Genomic DNA, 21,085 nt, shown 5'->3' on the forward strand with positions numbered 1-21,085 from the left:
TATTCAACCATTCAACTTTAGTTTTTGTTTCAAGGTACATATTTGTGGTAGTTGGTGATGTTTTGTTCATGTGTGCCTTTGTGTTTGAAACAAGAGTTACCCTTTGTTATTTGCTTCTATTTGTTTCAGTTTTGGGGTGGGGGATTTGGGTTTGTTTTTGTTTTTTTAAATTTTGTTCCTCTTTCACTAGGGTTCTGTGAGAACAATTGATAACTTTTTTGTTTGTTTTCTTCCCCAGTGATAATCCAGATTTTCCCAGAGGGTGGCTGCTGCCTGTCTTTCGTGACAATGTAACGCACACACAGCTGGGATTTTTCACATCCTATTTTTTGCCTCTGGCTGCTACATTCAGGAAAAAAGGTATAGTGTTTATCGATGTCTTTTCACACTTCTAGTTCTTGTGTTTGTCTTTTAACTTTTGAAGTATCTGCGCTCGGTTTCCCAATGCAGTTTCTCTCAATTTTGTGCCTTGCACCAACAGTGTGTAGTTTTTACCTGCTCCTGTTTTAGATTGACTATAGAATTAATAACAACGGCAACTGGATTAATTACTACCACAGTAACTACACCTGGGTTGGTGACAACAATGGCAGCTTCAACTGGAACAACCTGAAAACTGCCCCCCGGGGCGGTGCCACTGACTGAAGTGTCTTTTGGCCATTCCAAAAGGGGGGACATTTCTCGTTCTTATGCACAGTAAAATTGTAAATGGGCTGATTCAACAATGTCATGCTCATAACTGTGCCTGAACTGAAACAGGGAACTGCTGTTTTTTCTTTCCTAATCCTTACTATCGTCATTATCCTCTACTTCTTATGTATGTTTGTCACACTCTTATGACCCGCTATTTCCGGGGTGCCTTGATAGTCGTAGCAGACTTTGGGCTGTTGAAGCTAGAGAGGTGAGCAAAGTAAGCCCAATTCTCTGTAAAGACTTCTCTGTTGACATCCACCCCTTTGCGCTCATATAACCTTATGCAGTTGCGAGCGCCGTAAGACCTCTACTAAAAAAACAACAACCTGAAAACAGCAACTACCACTAAATCAAAGACTGAATTTTTGTGTAGACCATCAAAAATTTTTGGTCAGGGCTGCTTTTGATAATGCAGACTGCACTGGCCATGTCGACAAATTGAGAATTGCCCCTCCATTAGAGATTCTTTATTTCTCTATAAAGAGCTGATACCAAGAAAGGGTGGAGAAGTGCCTGGTTTCATGAATTCAATCCTTTGAGACAGCTGATGGGAAATTAGTTTGTGAAATTGGTGGTTGATGAACAGTCAGAGTGAGCGAGACTGACTGAATAGGTCACAGACTTCACCCAGAAATTTGCAACCCGTGCTTTGGTGTATTCATTCAAAAATGAAACTGTTGATCTTACTGTGTTGGATGGGACGTCTATTACCATATGTGTCACGACACAGTGGAATCAGGCTCTTATCAAATTTGAAGCATGTGGATTTACTGGTATTGTCCTAAATCCTGTTCACCTGTCTTGCACTTGATGAAAAATACCTATTTATCTTGAGCTGAAGTCGAGATATTTGTAATTGAAAGAGGTGGGGTTTCCTGGTGTCAGAGGTAAAATTAGGGAGAAAATGGCGGCCAGCGTTTGGTAACTTCCAAAACTTGAGTGTCCTAGAAAAATACAAATTCATCTTCTCTGTGCCTTTGATCAATGTTTTTCAGTAAATTCCACTTTTTAAATACACGTAAAAGGCGTTGAGCAAAAAAATTATATTTTAAAAATTGCCCAATAGTCAGAAAAATGTTGGTTTCTTAATGTTATTATTTTGATTTCAATGAGATGCCTCAAATATGCTTCTGCTAAGCAGGTGCTGAGTGCTGTCCCTTAAAGAAAATAATAATAAAAGCTCATCCATCTTGAATTGATGGTTTTTAATATCCAAGGAGACAAGTTATAGACCTTGCTTGATCAGCTTGCTGGAAAAGAATGTATTAAAATACAATGCAGCACTTTTTCCCAGAAAAAAACATGAAGAAATATGTTTACTTTTGAAATCACCAAAATTTGTTGAAAGAGTAAAAGCAGTCTTGAATATAAGTCCTTTTTAAAAATTAGGCATCATAAGGTGTTTATTGTTTTGAATACAATATGTATGTCAGTTAAAATACATTATGTTCCATTCCATCAGCCGAGGACCTGTCCAAAGAAGAGCGCATGGCAGAGTCTAAAGCGTATGATGTTCTGCAACTCCAGATCTGGTCCTTGTTGAAAGGTTTCTGCGATCACCCAACTGATTTGAAGCAGGTTTGTAAGATTGCTTCTTTTCTGGTGATCTTTGCCATTCATAGTGTAAAGATGAAATATAAAATGTTTACTTGTCCTTTATGCTGTAAGAAATTTTGAAATTGACTTTTCTTCTACATTTTTTAATGTTAGTTAAACTTGTTTATTCATATCTTTTGCTATTGTGTTCTAAAAGCGTATAAATAATAAATTATAGATATAGGTCAACTTTTTTTGTTTGTTTTAAAACCATAGCCAGAATCGATCTGCAGTTCCTCAATAAAACTCATCTGTCAGTATGCTTTATAAATAAGTTTAAAGTATTGTGGACTAACTTTTGTGTCTCCTTCCTTCAAGAAACCTGTCACATGGTTAGAGTTTTTATATATAGATCTAATGAATTCTTCGACAAATATATGTTCAAAATTTTACTATCTCCACCCTCTCACCCCGAGCCATGATGCAACTGCAAGGTTTGTTACTGGGTTCATAGCATCAAGGGCAAGTTTCGTTACATTGTTTATGTCTTGGTAGGTAAATGACTTTTAAACCTGTGTACGTAATCACTTGTTACTCTTCTCAGAGCTTCCAAGGCATTGCCAAAAGTTTGGGCACAGCGCTGAGTGATCGGGAAGATCTACGAATGGATGTGATGAGTGCGCTTCGTTCCATCGTCACGTGCAGTCTCGACAAAGGTACGTTTTTGCTTTTCTCATTTATCCACGGAATTTAGTAATTGATTTTGGGGAGAAATCTATTGAAATATCTGTCAGTATTGTGATATTCTGATACCTGAAGTATGATCTGTTTAGACTCCTTCCATGGGTTCTGCTCATATGTTTCTGCTTTCTAAGTTTTGTTGATAGCTGGTGCTAGTTATGTGAAATTATTGTAAACTACAATTTGTCCTCCAAGTTGTGTTTATGTATTTAACTCCCCATTTCCGGCAAGCCGCCCCCAGCAGCTCCCAGCCGAAACTGCTGTGCTGGTGAGCCCCTGGCAGCAGCTCGAACGCGTTTGTTTACGACTTCGACGTCAAATTACTTTACAGCAATTGCCAAAAACAGGTCTCAAAATAGGTTCACTGGTTTGGTTTAATGACCAATTTAGTGATGTATATGTCACTTTTAGATTTTGTACCAAAAGAGGACCCCAGCATAGTGGGTTCTCCCCCAGGATATAAAGTGTTAATTCTATAGCAGTGTGTGTTAATCTTTATGTACACAGCCAAGAGATTTATGCATTTTTCTATACAAGTAAATGAAAGACACTGATATACTTTTTTATACTGTTCTTTTATTCTAGAGGAGGACAAACAAGAAGTAGGTCGTTTTGCGAAGAACTTCCTGCCTATCCTGTTCAACTTGTTCACCTCTGAGGGCATGCTGACAGAAGGCACCCGGCTTGCTGTCCTCGAGACAATCAGGAAATACTTTGTCATTTCAGACTCAAAGGTATAGTTTAATTCTACTCTAGTTATTGGTTCTTACTAACTCTAAATGACGTGTAGACCCCAGCTCCAATTGGGTTGTCTGTTAAGTTATCACCACCACACACCTAGATATGCTCTTGGGTCCTTTGGATTGAAGTTTGACCCAGTTATTCATATGTGATGGATACACATTTGCTATGTTAGTGTCTCTTTATTTGAAAATTGGAGTCCAAATTTTATTTGACAAAATATGAGAATGAATTGAATATGTAAGTGATTTGTGATTTGAAGCGGTTGTTATCCATTGTCGATCTAGGTATGAGCAACAAGCATAAGTTGAATACAATATAGCATGTATTTTGTTCTTCTTTCAATGAAGATGTATTGATGTCATATTTTATGACTGCATTCTTTCTTTTCTAGTCAGGTATCTTACTTTTGTCTTTCTGTGTTCATTTATTATTCTAACTATATTGTATGCTTTGTTTCTCAGCTTATTTCTTCTTTCCTGGACAAGTCCCTCAGTAAAATGAGTGAGCAGAACGTCGGATCCTTCCGCAAGTGAGTCATCACATAAATGATATACTTGACCTTTGTAATTACTGTGGTATTTATAAATTTGCACAGTGTTTCAACGATATGTTGCAGTGGTTTTTAATTTACCTCAGTAAAATTTCAGTCTAGTCTTTTCTCCTCACTTTGCTTTAATGATAGCCAAGTTAGTAATATTTAGTCACAACAGGAGATAATGTTTGCATTGTTGGTCCGTACCTCTGCATGCTGATTTAGGAATTGTTGATACGGCCAAGATGCCAATTGCAGTGAGGGCAAGGATGGGATCGATTATCTTTACTAATTTTTTACCCTGCCGCACAGTTGTCAACTGTTTTATGTTTCTGTTTGCGTGACCAAGGTGCTTGATTCTTCTTTTGCAGGTCTTGAAAAGCATACTGCGCTGTTTATCAAGTTCTTTCAGGATCCTTTCATTTGTTATTTTATCTGTCCAGTGTGACATGAAACAATTTCCCCCAAAACCACAGTTCTGCTGCTTAAGATTATGATTTTGTCTACCTTTCTTTATGTTCGTGCCTCACTCCCATATAGAACTATTAGCCATATCATCATTCATTTCGCCTCTTTCACCGTGGTATTGGGTAAAGACTGCCAAGAAGAGTTGTCCATCTGTCTCTGTTTTGGACTGGCCATATTTGACTTTCCTAAATTCTAAGTTTGAGTTCTCTAGGTACTTCCCTGGCCTTCCATATGTTGTTCGGTTGTACCATTTTTTGTTTTGCCATGCTTATTTTTGCATTATACATCCTTAGTGCATGTTCCATCTGTTTGTTTTTTTATCGAACCTTAGTATTTGTGTTTTTACTTATTTTGATAATGGATCACCACAGATCAATGCAATCTTCCGCTATAATCTGTTCACAGCATTGCGCTTCTGGATCTCTCAATTGCAATGATCCCGTATACAGATGCTGCAGGTCTGAAGCGGATGTTTGAGCTGTCTTTACCTCGGCTTCAGGTGAGTTTCATGTGATGTGGACTGTGTTTAATTTTGTAAAACTTGAAATTCAATGAAAATGTACCTTGAGATTAAGAAATCTTACGAACTGTTTTGGTTGCTTTATGTGACTTTTTTTTTTCTGTGCACAGTCAGAGGACAGAACTGTTCAGAAGAAGTCGTACAGAGTGTTGGAGGAGCTATGTAGTGGGAAGACACAAGCCTCCAGGGATCTCTTGTCCTCCAACATTGATACCATCCGCACTATGTTACTACAGTCACTCTCTAAGTCAAGCCCTTCATCAAAAGCTGTGAGTACTCAAAGTTGTTAAACTGTAAAACAGCTTGTGAATTGTATTTAAAACCCAGTTCATTGAGATAACTGTACCGCTATTTTGTCTTAAATACAGGAATTTCTGTCCCAAGTGAGTTTTGCAATTAGTTTTAGTTTTAGTAGAGGTTTTACAGAGCTCGCAACTTTTTGCAGTTATTAATCAGTTGCTCGTTTTTTAACACAGACATTAATCTACTACTTTCACCCCTAACTTCTCAGGTTTGTGTTTTGATTCTAGGACACAATGCCCTTCATAGTAAGTCATTTGAAAAAAACCACCTGTTGAGTTTTTTCTTATTTAAAGGAAAAAGAATAAAATGAAATGTGTGTTTGCTTTTGTTACTCTCTGTTACTGCCCATTATTGGGTTGTTGTTGTTTTTTTAATTCCTTTTTTCCCCGGGATCTGTATACCAAGCTAATCTGGTTTTGATTTTCTTTAATGTCTTCCTTCTCTCCGCTGTTTACCTGATGTGTGCCGATAGCCTCGCTTGCGATGCCTGATCCATATCTACAAAAACTTGGAGGAGGAGAATATGGACTTTTTCATGGCAACTTTACCTGAGGTGAGCAACTGATAATTGTGCTTGGGTCTTCATGACACATATTATTCTCTGTCTTGGAAGAACTGTCTAATAGGAGGCTTTAGTATACTTTATAAAGGGTAAGCTTATGGATGTATCTCATGATGCTCTGACTGCTTATTTTGCAAACCGTTTTGACTTACTGTTTAAGTGATAGAATTTTTTCCGTACAGATGACTTCTCTCCTTGTGTTTGTGTGTGTGTGTGTCATTTGTTCTTACTTAAGGACATATTTAGGTGCAACTACAAGGATATTTAACTTTACTCTGAAAGATGATTCCATCAGTTTGTCTGTGACTGACAATCTGATTGATATAAAAACTATGTATTGTACTCTTTTTAATAGACAAATACCTAGATCTATAATTTTCAATTAAGACAAAACTATGGTCACATGGTTTGTGTTTTGGAAAGTTGAGTAAGGTATGTATGAACCCTATATAGAGTCTTTGAAACTTACATTATTCATGAGTGTAGCTTTGAGAGACTGCTGGGTTTCAAAGTTCAATTTAACTGCTGGTATTGATCATACTTACTCATTTGATCTCCTTTTTCCCTCTACATGCCTGATCTTGAGGTGGATAAGATCGAGCACCTAGTCTTCTCGGATAAGGACAAAAAAATGTCGAATGCCCTGGGTGCAATTTGTGCTCATTAAAGATACCCTAATGGTTGAAAATTGTAGAAGAGTAGGCTGTTAGGCTGCCATGCTGGCAAAATTAAAAAAATTTTAATATCCCCTGCCATTAACAAATTTTCCCATCACACTTGTGAAATAGTAAGACATGCCCTTACAACTTCCTTGATTTCAAACGTATTGATCATTTCTTTCCTTTGGAGCATATCATGGAAGTCAAGATCTAAAAGGAGAGGAATACGACTTGGGCTATCCATTTCCTTTGTGTCTACCACCCAATCAAAATTAGATCATACATGCTACTTCAAGACTGTCTGGCAAGGTTAAAAAGAGTAGACTGATATTATTTCTTTTTATCCATTAGGCAATTTTGTGCACAAAGGAGATCGGAGTCAAAGCTAGAGCTGCAGCTTTTGAATTGATTGTTGTGATGTCAGAGACGTACCTCAAATGGAATACCTCCAGTTCAGAATCAGGTACGTTTTTCATCCTGACTGCTGCCTGGTGACTTGACCACTGCTGATATGTGCTCTTTTACATTAAGTTCAGATCTTTTTGATATTGAAATTTTAATGTGGTTTTAAAATTGATCTTGACTTTTAAACATTGTATCAATTAGAAGAGCAATCTAATCAAGTAATAAGTTTTTGCATGTTTTCAGGTTTTCCCCCCTATTTCTTGGGATTTGTTTGTAATGGTTCCATGACTTTACAAAAGGATCTTTTTTTAAAACATTTTTTCTAGAGATTTGCACAGCTCCTTTTCTGTCTAGGTGAAGCGGTGAAAAATATGATGCTCACGGAATATTGAATTTGTTTTTCAGTTGTGGTGAATTTCTTTTTTATAGTGATAACATGTATTACTTTCCATGAATTGAGGTACTTAAACACATGTGTTCCCATTGTAAATAGCTTTTGAAAGGTTGATAACTTTTGATATTGGCACATTTTCTCACAGACAATCTTGCGCAGTTTGTGACAAAGCTGTTGGCAGGACTTGCTGGTTCCCCCCACATGATCAGCGCCACTCTGCTAGCCATCACCCGCGTTGTCTACCACTATCAAAGTGAGTTTGCAAAAAAAAATTTTTGCCTCTCCTGTGGGCAACTCATTTCTTTAATTTGTTCTACTTTTGAAATATTGTTGTTTTGAATTATAATTGAATGTTTCAACATTATTTTACTCATTGACTGACGTGCAAAGGGACTAGCAGAAGGAAAAAAATCCCCAGTTATTGGTAGTCGAGACCAATGAAGTTTGTTGTAGAGATTGCTTATTAAGTACTCCTACTCCGGAGTTCAAGTAGTTTGTTTCTATAAACATTTGCATTTGTGGTACATATTGCAATACTCATTTATGTTTTGTTTGAAAATATTTATTTTTGCCCTTTCAACACTCTCTTGTATTTTTGATGTGTGCTTTGAATGAGAAATACTTTTTTGTTAAATTTTCTCACAAAATTTTGGCATTCTTTTGCAATGAAAGAGAGTCCAGTTTGGAAGTTGTCTCGTATTTTTCATCCTCTTCATAGCCCGCCTGACTGGTTCTATTCTTGACTACATGGTTGAAAATGTCTGCCTGTTACTGGCTTCAAAGACAAGAGAAATTATCAAGACAGCTCTTGGTTTCATCAAAGTCCTGCTCTCAGCTTATGAAAACACTGTGCTAGCCGCCCACCTGCAAGACTTGGTAAGTAAAACATAACTGTTACCTTTTTTTTATATATCTGCCTACCAGCATGTTAAACATATTTAAAAATGTTTGAGGCTCTCAGTATGGAAGTCTGTTTTCGTTTAGAGAATATGTATTATTTGTTTTTATAGTATTGCTCCTGATGGACTCGCTAATGCTAAGCAAAGTTATGAACTTTTAAAAACAGATTTTTTAAAAATGAGAACGAAATCTATAAGTTGACTGAAATTGTGTCCCTTACCATAATTAACTACTGAGCATGAATTTATTGAATGCAGAAAACTATGTGCGAAGGGGGTTTTTTTTGTTTAAAAAAAATTATGTATGTGTTTAGTCAAAATCTTAATAAAAAGTTAATATTGAGAGTACTTTTTACTTTTTAACCCCTCAAAATTTGTTGTCAAATGTCATGTATTGTTTTAATTTAGACTGAGAAATGTTTGGTTTTTTTAATTGTCAGTGGCATAATCATGAACTTCATAAATTTGTATCTACTTTTTTCCCTAGCTGAATGGTCTCCATGAGATTGCTGTGAAAGGCAACATGAGACGCCTGACAAAGATTATATATGTAAAGTTGATCAAGAAATTTGGGTAAGTATTTCTCTCTGTTCTGTCTTATGTTCAGGATCTGATATTTTCTTTTAGCTACTTATAATTGTTGTTATTTATTTTTCTAATGCACTTTTACAGTGATAAGGAGAGGGGCCTTTGCTGAGAGCCTGATTTCAGTTTCAGTACTTTTTATGCACTTTTTAAAAATAAATCTGTGTGATGTTCCCAGTGACACAGTGATAACGTCATTTTTGTCAAGTTCCCGTTTTGGTCAAAGTCCATAATTCATTTTGGATTATGTAACCTATTGAAAGTTCATGACATGCCTATTTGATTATAATAGATACAAAGAACACTCTTGAACAAAATGTACTTACCCGAGAAAGTTTACATTTTTGCATACAGCCTGATAATATGTCATGACAAGACAGATTTTTCAACTCATGAATTTCCAAACTGCCGAAAAGCTATACATTTTGTCTGTTGTAAATTTTTTTCTCCTGAGCGCTTTATAATTTTTCAGACCAAAAGCATCAGTCGGTGCAGAAGCATTTATGTTAACTGACATGCTGTGACATGCTGTGACATGCTGTAAAAATTTCAAAGGTGTAGGGTTGAAACTTTTCAAGATACAGTGTTCTTTGTAAAGCATGCCATGGCGAAGACTCAAGTTTTGAGAAAAACTTTATAAATTTCCATGCGCAAATTCAGCTTTTGCTATATATACGAATAGGGTCCTTCAATTTTGGTCAAGGGTTTCCAGAGACACTTTTAAGGTGTGAATGGCTTGCAGATTAATGAATGACTGAAATCGCAATGGTTCCAGTGAGGCTGCATACAAGTACTTTCGCTCTGCAGGAGGATTTGTCGTGGTCTCAAATTTCAGTTATCTTCTCAGTGAAGTAAAAAGGCACTGCTTACTTTTGGGCAATTTTTCAAGTTTTATGGACACTTTCATGCCGACACACAGAAATGCATTCTTCATACAATTTCCAGTTAGATGTGGTCCAAAACAATTTTCGGATATTTTATCACTAGACTTTGTTTTGATTTCCAGTGACCATGGACTTTATGATAAAGATACGAAGTCTTTAGATTTGGAAATGGTATATATATATTAATGCTTGAAATTTAAATATAGTGAGGATACTGTTATTGTTTTATAGTGTTTAGAATAATTTGTTTCAGTAAAGTGTTGCGCTTGTTTTGTGATAAACTGAATTTTTGTGTGCATGTGTGTCTGCAAATGTATTTGTATGTCTTTGTATGTACATGGACAGTGTAATGCAGCATACATTTGTCATGGTTGCAGGTATGAACTGATTCTGAGTATGACCAAAGAGAGTGTCCACAAGTTGTTGAAAAATATCCACAAGTCTCAAGAGAGGGCAAAAAGAAAGCAGGCTGGAGAGAAAGAAGAAGAAGAAGATGATCAGGGAGAGGACAGCGAGGAAGAGGACAAGGTTACCGGACAGCCTGAAAGGTAAGTATTTTTTCTTATTGGTGTAATGAATAGAGGTTATTAACTCACTGCACAGGCAAAATGTACATTGATACATGAAGTCCTGCAATATGCCAAACCTGGCAGTAATAAGTCAATGTCTTATGTAAGCATAAATGTTCTCAAATCAAGATTTGGCATTGCTTATGGTCCATTAGTCTGAAATCTAATTTTGAGCTGATTTTCATGTTTACTTTGGGTTGTTTTTTCAGCATTGATGAGCTATTACGGGACACAGACTCTGAACTGGATGATGATATGGATGAGGGCCCGAGCCTTAGTAAAAAGAAGACTAAGAAGAAGCAGCAAAGCAAAGGAGCCTGGCTCATGGAGACGGGAGATGACGAGATTGTGGACTTTATGGATCCAGCTGCTGCCAAGCAAGTCATCAGTAAGTTGAAATTTTGTGTCACTTCACAGAAGTCCATGGTTCTGTACAGTTTATCTTTTGGAAACTCTTGTACTTTTTACAGTTTTTTAAGAGTCGCAGCAGAAGGTTAATGTCCTGTTGCCTCTCGGTTTTAGATATATTTTTTGCAGGTAAACCTCTGATGAGCTAAAGTGAGGGCTTAGGTGCCACATGCTTTTTTTTTTTTTTTTTCAGTGGTAACAATATTTTCAAGCTGTGAACCCATAAGATCTCTCAAAAAATGCAGAAAGGTGTTGTCTGTTCCATGCGCTGAGTGCTGCTAGCTATGTTTGTTGCATGATTTGTTGATTAACTGCATGTGGCATCACCATAGGACATACATTTCAGACCGGTATTACAAAAGCATTTGTCTGTAGTGACAAAGCAGTGCCTTTACTAGTGTTGCATTTGTCTAGAGCATCTACTTGGATCTTGTTTGATCTAAATGTAAAGTTAATGTTTAGTTTTTAAAAGAATATGTACTACTTTCGGTATGTAGCATAACTATGGGACTGGGTTTTTTTTACTGCAATAAATGGATCATCAGTTTTTGCTGGCGGAAGCAATGCTGCTTGTCTAATAAATAATGTGAGTTGTTGCCTGCATTTTTCATTTTCTTGCCTATACATGCAACTTTAAATTATTTTTTCTGTTCTTTTCAGCCACTCGACCTAAAGCTTCAGAGCAAAATGGTAAAGGAAAGATGGATAAGGACAGAGGTTTCAAGATGGCTGGTGACGGTCGGCTCATCATTACTCAGGATGAAGATGATGAGGATAATGCTAAAGGTGACTTAGATTTGTGAGATGTCTCTGTGCAGGTGTACTCTCTCATGGACCACTTGTCTAGTGTCCATCAGTTTGTAGAAATTCTCATGTTCAAAATGGTAGTAATGTCTTTTAGATCATCATCTCTCTCATCTGTCATTTGGGGTGACTGGCTCATCTCTGATTATAATCATAAAGCTGCCAGTTGGTATACATCTTTTAAAAAATTTGATCTCCAGTACTATGTCTTCCTCCTAAATAATCAGAGTACAGCTTTACAGTGCAAGACTTAACTTAGACAATTGCAAGTCTTCTCAATTAGCTCTGTCACATTCTAATGGTCAGAGTCTTGAACACTTCAAATATATAAATTAAATACATTTACTGTGTAGTACAGTGGCTAGTATTATGGGGATCATGCTCTAGTACTTTAAAAAAGTTGCGGTGCATTGGGTTGTTTTTATGTTTTCCATGTGCTTGTGTCTCTCTTATTTTCTGTGTAAAATGAAAATTGGCTTTAGGTCTTTGTCTTTACCTTATGAGACAAGAAGATGAAACTTCCAAGATTTTTTTGTCTTTGATTTCTGATGTGAAAAATTGTATGTCACCAGTTTGTTTAAAAAAAAAGAGAACTTGATATATTTCAATGCTTTATTTATCAGGAGCAGCGGGAGGATCAGATGCTGAAGAGGACCTGGATGATTTGTTTGCCACCTTGGAGGGTGGAGTGAAAGTAAGTGTTGTATTGGGAGTCACTGGTGGGTGGAGTGATAGTGAGGGTCATGCTCGATGTCACTGGAGGGTGGAGTGATAGTGAGGGTCATGCGAGGAGTCACTGGAGGGTGGAGTGATAGTGAGGGTTGCTCTAGATGTCACTGAAGGGTGGAGTGATAGTGAGGGTTGTTCTAGATGTCACTGGAGGGTGGAGTGATATTGAGGTCATGCTAGATGTCACTGGTGGGTGGAGTGATAGTGAGGGTTGTTCTAGATGTCACTGAAGGGTGGAGTGATAGTGAGGGTTGTTCTAGATGTCACTGGAGGGTGGAGTGATAGTGAGGGTTGTTCTAGATGTCACTGAAGGGTGGAGTGGTAGTGAGGTCATGCTAGATGTCACTGGTGGGTGGAGTGATAGTGAGGGTTGTTCTAGATGTCAGTGGTGGGTGGAGTGATAGTGAGGGTCATTCGAGGAGTCACTGGTTGATAGTGAGAGTCATGCTAGGGGTTGATGGTTGTAGAGTGAAAGTAGAAAGTTACGGTCATGCTTGGAATCACTAAAGGGTTTAGTGAAAGTAGAAAGTAGGTGCCATGCTACGACTCAAAACATTTCTTACTGACCTTGACTTGATGCATTTCTTTTTACACTAGATTGTAAAACCACCTGTTCTTTTCTGAAGGGTTTTAAGAAGGGACTGCCAATTAGTATTGGGATTGGGAGGACTGATGAGCTCAACTTATTTATCGACCATATCTTTATACTGTATAGGCTGGTTGCAATGTCTCTTTAAGAGCATTTCTTTGTCTTTTCATTTTGTTGTGCTGGTCCTGAACAATTTTCTAGTACAGTGCAGTACCTTCACACAATGAATGTTTGTGTTTTCAGAACAAACCAAGGAAACGAAAATTTACAGGACCTGCAGATGATGATGAGGATGAGGATGAAGATGTCAAACCATCCGCCTCCAAATACAAAGGTATAGTCCTGTATTAAAAATCATGACATCTGTGTTTATTTCTTGTGCTTGTATTGGGATTCCGACTCCATGCCCCATAGACTTGTTTGGTTGTGTCCACAACACAACGCACATGTTTTAGAAACTTCAGTTTCATCAAAAGTAAGATTTACAGAATTTTCAGTGTTTCACTACTTCAGTCATGAGTGCAATCATTCATTGGTATTACTTCCAGCTCAAATCCTTAGTACATCCACTGTTCTGGCCAATCCTGATTACACATCTCACAAACTCCTGTCTAGTCTGTTGATAATTTTAAGTTTGTGTTGTTTCACAGCTGGAGGCAGCGGCATCCATCGGCCGATAGCCAAAGCCAAGAGAAGGGAGACAGACTCTGTTGTTGGAACCGAGTATCAGTCCAAGGTAAGTTATGTTATGAATGCTTACAAGTCTACAGGGTATTTCGCCTGTCATTGCAAAAAAAAAAAATGTTAATGTTTCTTTTTTAGATAGAATTATGATTCAAGTGTTCATGGGCAGTATTTATTAGGCTCCTGTGTTTGCTATAAAGAGCCAGAAACTCTTAGTTTTTCCTTTGAGGAACATTAGTGTTTTCCTTAGATGTCTTTATTCTATGTGGTCTTCTGTTCTTTTGGTTTTTTTAAATATTTAAAACCAAGAAGTCTGTTCAGGATAGTAGCCTTTACTGAGTTGTGAAAGTTTTTATTAATATCTGACTTTATGAGACTAAAGTTCCAAGGCAGTATTTGATGTCAGTGTCATTGCCTGTCAACATGGTACATTGTTCTTCGCTACAGTATTTTGTTTCCAGTATGATTTTAAGGTGTTTTAGTCTCTTGTCAAGAGAACAAGTCCAAAAAATTGAAGAGACGGTGAGATATAGGTGCAAAATAATTGTAGCTAAAGTTTTGTACTGGAATTTGTTTCATGTTTTCAATTATCTTTGTTCTCATTACAGAAAGCTGCTGGTGATATGAAAAAGAAAGGCAAGCCAGACCCATACGCCTATGTACCTCTCAACATTGCCAATTTGAACAAGAGGTATGGTGTTTGTATAAGATCAAGTTTGTGTTGCCATGTTCATGTTTGTTTTGTTTTTCAAAAGTTGTTCTTTTCTTTGTTGTGAATGAATTGTTTTTCTTCATTTGGCATTTTGAGCAGTTTTTCTTTCTTGATGCACATGCAAAAAAAAATACTTTGGCATTTTCATATGAGTATGAAGAGCTTTTTTATAAATTACAGGTAGGTTAGAAAGTTTCAGAAAAATAGTTAAAGTGTTCTTGGCCATGAGTTGACTCCCCCTGTGAAATAGAATATAATGATTTGCTTTCTGGATTTTATAAGTACAACAAAATGTTTGTAAAACTCTTAGAAGAACTTTTTTTAAAAACCCAGCAACAACCACCATTTACTATTCACCCCCCCCACACACACACACACTCACTAAACTTGTGATTAAAGCTTCAGATTTTTTATTGCTTTTTGTAGAGTGTTTTGAGTTCTATCAGCTGAGTTACCTTTTTAGAACGTTTATTGTAAATTGAACAGGAAATAATCCAGTAGAGTATAAGTTGTTGTTAATCCAAAGTCTTTGTTGGTTTTCATCACCAGGAAGCAGTTGAAAGTCAAAGGAACGTTCTCAAATCTGGTCAAAGGAGCAAAGAAGGGAGCAGCCAAAGGCTCCAAGTTCAAGAGCAAAGCTGGCAAAGGAGGGAAGGGCAAGCAGAAGTAAAACTTCCTTATGGAGGAGATATTTCTCCATGTTAATAGTTTGTTGAGCATTTTAGTATTCAAAGAGACCATATAGATAAATCTTAATTCTGCTTTCCTTGCCTTTCTTCAAATTTTTATGTTAACCCTTTACTCCTTGGATACTGACTCTGAATTGCTAGAATAGAGGAAATACTAAACACTGTTTTTGAAAACATTAATTCAAAAAAAAAAATTAATGAAATGATATAATGGAAAATAATGCAGCTCTTTGTTAAGAATTATGTAACTGCTCCAGTGAATTAACTATATGGTAATACGGTAGATTGTGACATGAACTTTCAGTGTGTATTTGTGTGATTGGGATCGCTCCATGCTTGTTTGATTCGATTCTGTTTCAAACAGCTTAGGTTTTTCACCAGCTATGTCCTTTGTAGCTCATTCTCCTTCAAATTCTGTAAAATATTTTAAAGATAGTCTACCAGTCCTACCTTCTTTCAATGAAAACATTGCAAGTGGATCAGCTTCCATATCCAGTAGTTGGTGTCTAGAGTGGATCACAAATATAATTTTGTTATATTATTTGGGTCTTTGGGCCGTGTTTTATGATACCATGTGGCTTATGGTCTTGCACTAATTTCAGCATTTTAAAATACAATGTATTTGGTGACTTGGTAGACTGTCTCTACTGGGAACTGGTGTACATATTGAAAGACAGACTTTTATGCCATACTATATTCTGCTATTTTTGAGACTCATTAATGAATAATGTATGCGAAGGGGATATTCCATTTCGAATGAAAATGATGAATGATTTTAGAGCTACTCCATGTATCATGTATGAAATGTTATAAGTGTAATTACCAAGTCCATATTTGTGTTTTCAGGTCTTTACTTGGACATTGCTTGTAATTTTTTTCCTTGTTTAGTGACATTCTTGAAATGTACCTTTGTAATTTACTAGCTGTGCTTTCAAGGTACCGGTTATATTTGTATGAACACAGACTTCTCTGTTGACATCTACCCTTTGTCGCTCAAATGACATTTGGCTGGAACGAGCGCTGTAAAACCATACTAAAACTAAACTAAGAATGCTGTTTGTGTATGTATAGTGTGAGATGCCTCTACATTATATCGACAAACAATTTTATTTATTTATTTTTTATTTTATTTTTGGTGCAGCCATATGATGATTTTTGTAGAAGCTTTTATTTTGACAAGTGAAAAAAATTTGGGGGGGGGGGGTGTTGTCTCTTTGTACGGACAAATCTATCCTTGTATGAAGTTGATGCTGAAGTTTGGCTGCTATATAAGTGTACCCCTTTAGAAATTAAGCTGTTGTGCTCTGCTCACAGTAACCTTGAGGCAATGTCTACAGCTGTATAATGAATGATGGTCATGTTCAGTTTTGATGTTGCTGCTATCGGTCCCATTATTAAAAATTGTTTTTAAGAGATATCACTTTATGTACAGTCTAGATAGCTAGCTTTTGGTGCGAGTCTGTTGAGGTGTCTTACTATTCTAACAGAATGTAAATATGCCTACAATGCAGTTCGTTTATTGAACCTTCTTTGTCCTTTTAAACAGCTAATGAATAAGGTATGTGAAAGGTATTTTCCATTTTGAGTGAAATCGATGAATAATTTCAGAAGTATTTCATGTTGTTTTTTTTGTATCATGTATAATTTGAAATATTATAAGTGTAATTATCAAGTTCATAGATAATATGTGTTTTTAGGTTGAAAGCTTGGCATTGCTTGGGTTTTTTTTTTTTAATGTCAAATGACATACATGAAACATAGGTGTGTAATTACTAGTGCTACATTCTATGTACTTTCAATGCAGTTTTTGCATGAATTTACTGAGAAAATTGTGTGTGTGTGTGGGGGGGGGGGGGCAGCAGCATTGAAACATATATCACTGGTTGTCTGGGACAGTGTTATGTACATGTTTTTTGTTTCATGAACTGTATTATCTTCAATGCACCTTGCATTAATGAAATAAAAGAAATAAAATGAAAGTTGTGGTTTAATTTTTCTTCATTCTTTACATATTTTTTCACTGACTATCGTTGATACTCCACTGTGTTATAACTGAGAAGAGAGGACAGGCAATCTGGATAAAAGTGTTTTTTGTATTTTAAAGGCTTGAAACTTACAGTACCGTAGTATGTGCTCATTACCGCTGCCGACTCGCCCAGGCACACTAAACATAATAAAACAACTAACAGACCCACTGCACTTGAAGTAAGTGTCAAAGAAAGTCACTCTATATGATATATGATGGCCGAATGGTTGATGAACCTCTATGAATTTTTAAAGTGTGTTTCCTGGGCTGCCACCGTGGCTTTAACCTTCTGCGTTCTAAAGGAGGGTTTTTCACTAAATGATGAGCTTTTGGAATTGTAAGTGTTTAAAAGTATTCCACCTGCAACTTTGCTACTTCACCACCTTCCATCGTATCCATCCACTGGTATTTTGACTAGAATATTATTCTGGTGCTGGTGAATATGCTTGATACCTGCATGCAATTTAAGCCATGAACCCCAACTATTGTACAGCAATGTTCACGTTTTAACCCTATCCGTGGGCCCTGGGGTCATTTTGTACCCGCGGGGTTGTATTCTTCACATTTAAGAATGCTTCTAGTACAAAGATCTCTTTAAAACTTTCAGTATTTCTCAAAAAATCTTGTTTACAGACTGCTATGCAAAGCGTACGGATCGGACTAATGAGTAAATTTCCTCTTTGAGTTCCCCATGGTGTGTGAATACGATAGTTAAACACAAGGTATGGATAGGGTTAAAGAAATGTAGTGAGAATATAATTCTGTTCAAGGAACTACTTGTACGATGGTACAAGTACAAGGTATCAATGCTATGCACAGGTTGCCATTTCTCAGAGGACGATGGAATGAAGCTTTATGTCACTGTTCATTCAACTCGAGGGTGGGAAAAACTCTTGAAACAGTATACACCAATATCAATAATATCATCTTAGGCCTCTCTTTTTAAATCTCAAATCACTGTTTGCGGCTTGCTGGTGTCTGGTGTAATGGTTAGGAGGTTCTCAACAGCGCATGCAAAGGACACGAGTTCAGTTCTGGTTTGAGGAGGGTTTTTTTAAATCGAGTGTCTATGTTCTGGGATGTATCCGCAGTTCGAGTTGGCCCTGGAAGTAGCAGGCAGGGTCAATGCAGTCTTGTTCCTAAATGATGTAAAGAGCCATGGAGTGTTAAACACCTACAATAATAACTTTTCAAAAAAGAAGGAAAATTAAGCCACTGCCTCTCATGTGGTCGCTTTTAAGGACAAGCGGGCTAACCCAGATTTCGGGGGTTACCAGAAATCTTGACCTACACCAAAAGTGGGCATTGCCCTACCTTTAGGAGAGGTGTTTGGTTATAGAGAAAACTCTCCTTGTCGTTTAAAGAAGCCGAACAATGGGCAATAACTCTACCTTCGATTTTCTCAAAACAGCATTTTTCGGGATAGCCCCCTTGTGCTTAAACTTAGGAGCGACCATGTAATCATCTGTCTCTGTCCTGTGTCTCTATATTGGTTCTATATTTTGAGTTTCCCGCCCCTGCTCTCCTTTTACATCACGAACTGGACTGTTTTAGAGTAGTGCATAGTTTCATGCCTAATCATTGATAAAGGTTTTCAATACGTTGCTTCGCTATCTCTAAGTGAGGGATTAATTTGTCAATAGAAATACTGCTATGGGATTCCCTCTTGTTTTAACGTGTTACTTTAAAAAATACATGCATGCTATGTAACTATCATGTTATGGTTGAGTAAGACCATACTAAGATTTCAATTTTTGGGTCACTGGTCTAATCTTAATTATGTACATGTACTGTCTGTTATGATAATATTCCTCTGAAAAAGTTGATATGATTTATTGAGTTGGTTTCTGCCTAAGAACCCGGTCATCAAGAGACAGAAAATGTGGGTTTTGAGGCAAATTTCAAGAGGCACAACTCAACTTTACCTGCTGGCCTCCCTTGATTATTGTACAATGACATCATGACCCGTGGGCGATTCTGATACCCGAGGGACGGTAGAGAGGTTTGCTTTAAAGAAGAAAAAAAATCAACAGACCAACTACCTGTATGTGTATGAGTGGGTGCACTCGAGCTCAAAGATCGGCACATTTGTTTGTTGAATTAGGTTACCTGATCTCAAACACGTTTTGGCTTCCAATGTGGAAGCAAACAATGGATGGACAAAGAATGAGTGTCGGTCTGATATCGAATACACCAACGATGCGTGAATTAACACAGTACTTAAAATGTGCAAAGACAAAAACGCGCACATGCTCTCTCTCTCTCTCTCTCTCTCTCTCTCTCTCTCTCTCTCTCTCTCTCTCTGTGTCTCTCTCTGTCTCTCTCCACAACTTGCTGAGTTGCTATGTCAATTTCATTTGTGGAGGGCGATCCTTGTTCGGAAGAAGGGGGAAGATGCATTCGGGCCACTTTGCACTGAAACCCGAAGCACCACTGATCTAAGATGGCCAGCCTATTGATGATTTCTTGACATACATGTACCTGCAAGGAGAGTAGTTGCAGCCCACTTCGAAATTCCCTTACTCCTTCACTTTGGGCCAGCCAGGGCACCAGTTTGCGTACAAACAATTCCTCTCAACCCTTCTATTCTCACGTCTCCAAGAGCTTCAACAGTCCTAAACCGAACATAATTGTTATTCGTTGAAGTTGAAACACATGAAGACACATATTATAACAATCGCCTTGAGATTAAACTTCGATCCATGTCGTCTTCTTCCATCTTGCCAGCATAATTGTTATTCGTTGAAGTTGACACACATGAAGACACATATTATAACAATCGCCTTGAGATTAAACTTCGATCCATGTCGTCTTCTTCCATCTTGCCAGCATAATTGTTATTCGTTGAAGTTGACACACATGAAGACACATATTATAACAATCGCCTTGAGATTAAACTTCGATCCATGTCGTCTTCTTCCATCTTGCCAGCACCAAAAATGCTTAGAGTATGTCAGGAACAGAGGAACATTACCGTATGGTACATATATTTAAAGACAAAGAAAAAAACACGATTCCTCCAGACTGCTGCCTACAGGATGCTGCCTGTTTCATAACTTTTAAAAAGATGTTCTCAAGGAATTTTACAGATTTTTTAATATCCTTTTTAATGATGCACAACATTCCAGCGCATGACTAACAATCTGATACCCGAGCGTGTATTCGAATATGCTTCAACTTTCAATTTGTGTGTTATACCTTTCAGAGGGAGCTTGGGGGCTCTCGTGGCCAAAAAGGCAAAGGTGTTGGTCTCTCATACAAAAGGTCCCAGGTTCGAATCCGGGTAGCGACGGAAACATTTTCTTTAAAAATGTCTCCTTTGTCCTCCTTTTCTGCTCTCTAGCAATGTTCTGTCGTCTGCTTTCGTCTCCGCTTTCTGCCCCCACCCCTCACTTCCTTCTCCCCCTCCCCTTGGCTTCTGACATCTTACTGCAGCCTTTTTACTGCTACTCATTGGCTCCTTCTTACTGCTGTCTTTCAGTCACACCCTGATCTTCTGGTAGGAAAGATCTACACCTAGCCTTCTTGGACAAGGGCGAAAAATCTCGGAGGTCCCGTGTGCATGTTGCGCACGGTACTTAAAGATCCTTTGGTGAATAAAATCGATAAGAGTAGGCAAAATTCAAAATCTCATAACTAATAACTGAAAATTTAAAGCGTCCCGCGCGTTCATATGACCTTATTATGCAGTTGCGAGCGCCGTAAAACACTTGCAACCAACAGAAGTGAACTTGAAAAACCCCAACGCATTCAGGTCGAGGAGTAAAGGTGTCAAAGTAGAAGCGAGGACATCAGGTAAAATCGCGTCGAGATCGAGATTACTGGTGTGATGAACGCGTGTCTAAATCAGTCAATGGTGTGGGAAGTTTTTGGTGCTGATGATAACCAGTACCAGAGGCTTCAGGGTGAATTTTTACGGCGTAATGTGGTAACTATTATTCGATAATATA

At 37.5% G+C, this 21,085-nt stretch overlaps 1 protein-coding gene across 1 annotated transcript in view; it reads left to right on the forward strand.

The window, feature by feature from the left end:
* LOC101856684 (RRP12-like protein) overlaps window positions 1-16,231 on the forward strand; it is a gene marked incomplete in the record, with an annotated part of 70,156 nt that extends 53,925 nt beyond the window's left edge. The window contains 20 exon segments of the mRNA XM_005106389.3: window positions 239-360; window positions 2,156-2,271; window positions 2,834-2,945; window positions 3,556-3,704; window positions 4,176-4,243; window positions 5,120-5,213; window positions 5,345-5,503; window positions 6,010-6,090; window positions 7,110-7,221; window positions 7,703-7,810; window positions 8,276-8,433; window positions 8,944-9,029; window positions 10,303-10,473; window positions 10,704-10,882; window positions 11,563-11,688; window positions 12,330-12,400; window positions 13,268-13,358; window positions 13,675-13,760; window positions 14,317-14,399; window positions 14,970-16,231. Coding sequence (XP_005106446.2) covers window positions 239-360; window positions 2,156-2,271; window positions 2,834-2,945; window positions 3,556-3,704; window positions 4,176-4,243; window positions 5,120-5,213; window positions 5,345-5,503; window positions 6,010-6,090; window positions 7,110-7,221; window positions 7,703-7,810; window positions 8,276-8,433; window positions 8,944-9,029; window positions 10,303-10,473; window positions 10,704-10,882; window positions 11,563-11,688; window positions 12,330-12,400; window positions 13,268-13,358; window positions 13,675-13,760; window positions 14,317-14,399; window positions 14,970-15,090 — 2,293 coding nt within the window.
* Between the last annotated feature and the right edge of the window lie 4,854 nt (window positions 16,232-21,085).

The sequence above is a fragment of the Aplysia californica genome, unplaced genomic scaffold, assembly GCF_000002075.1.
Source record: "Aplysia californica isolate F4 #8 unplaced genomic scaffold, AplCal3.0 scaffold00530, whole genome shotgun sequence".
NCBI classification, from domain to species: Eukaryota; Metazoa; Mollusca; class Gastropoda; order Aplysiida; family Aplysiidae; genus Aplysia; species Aplysia californica.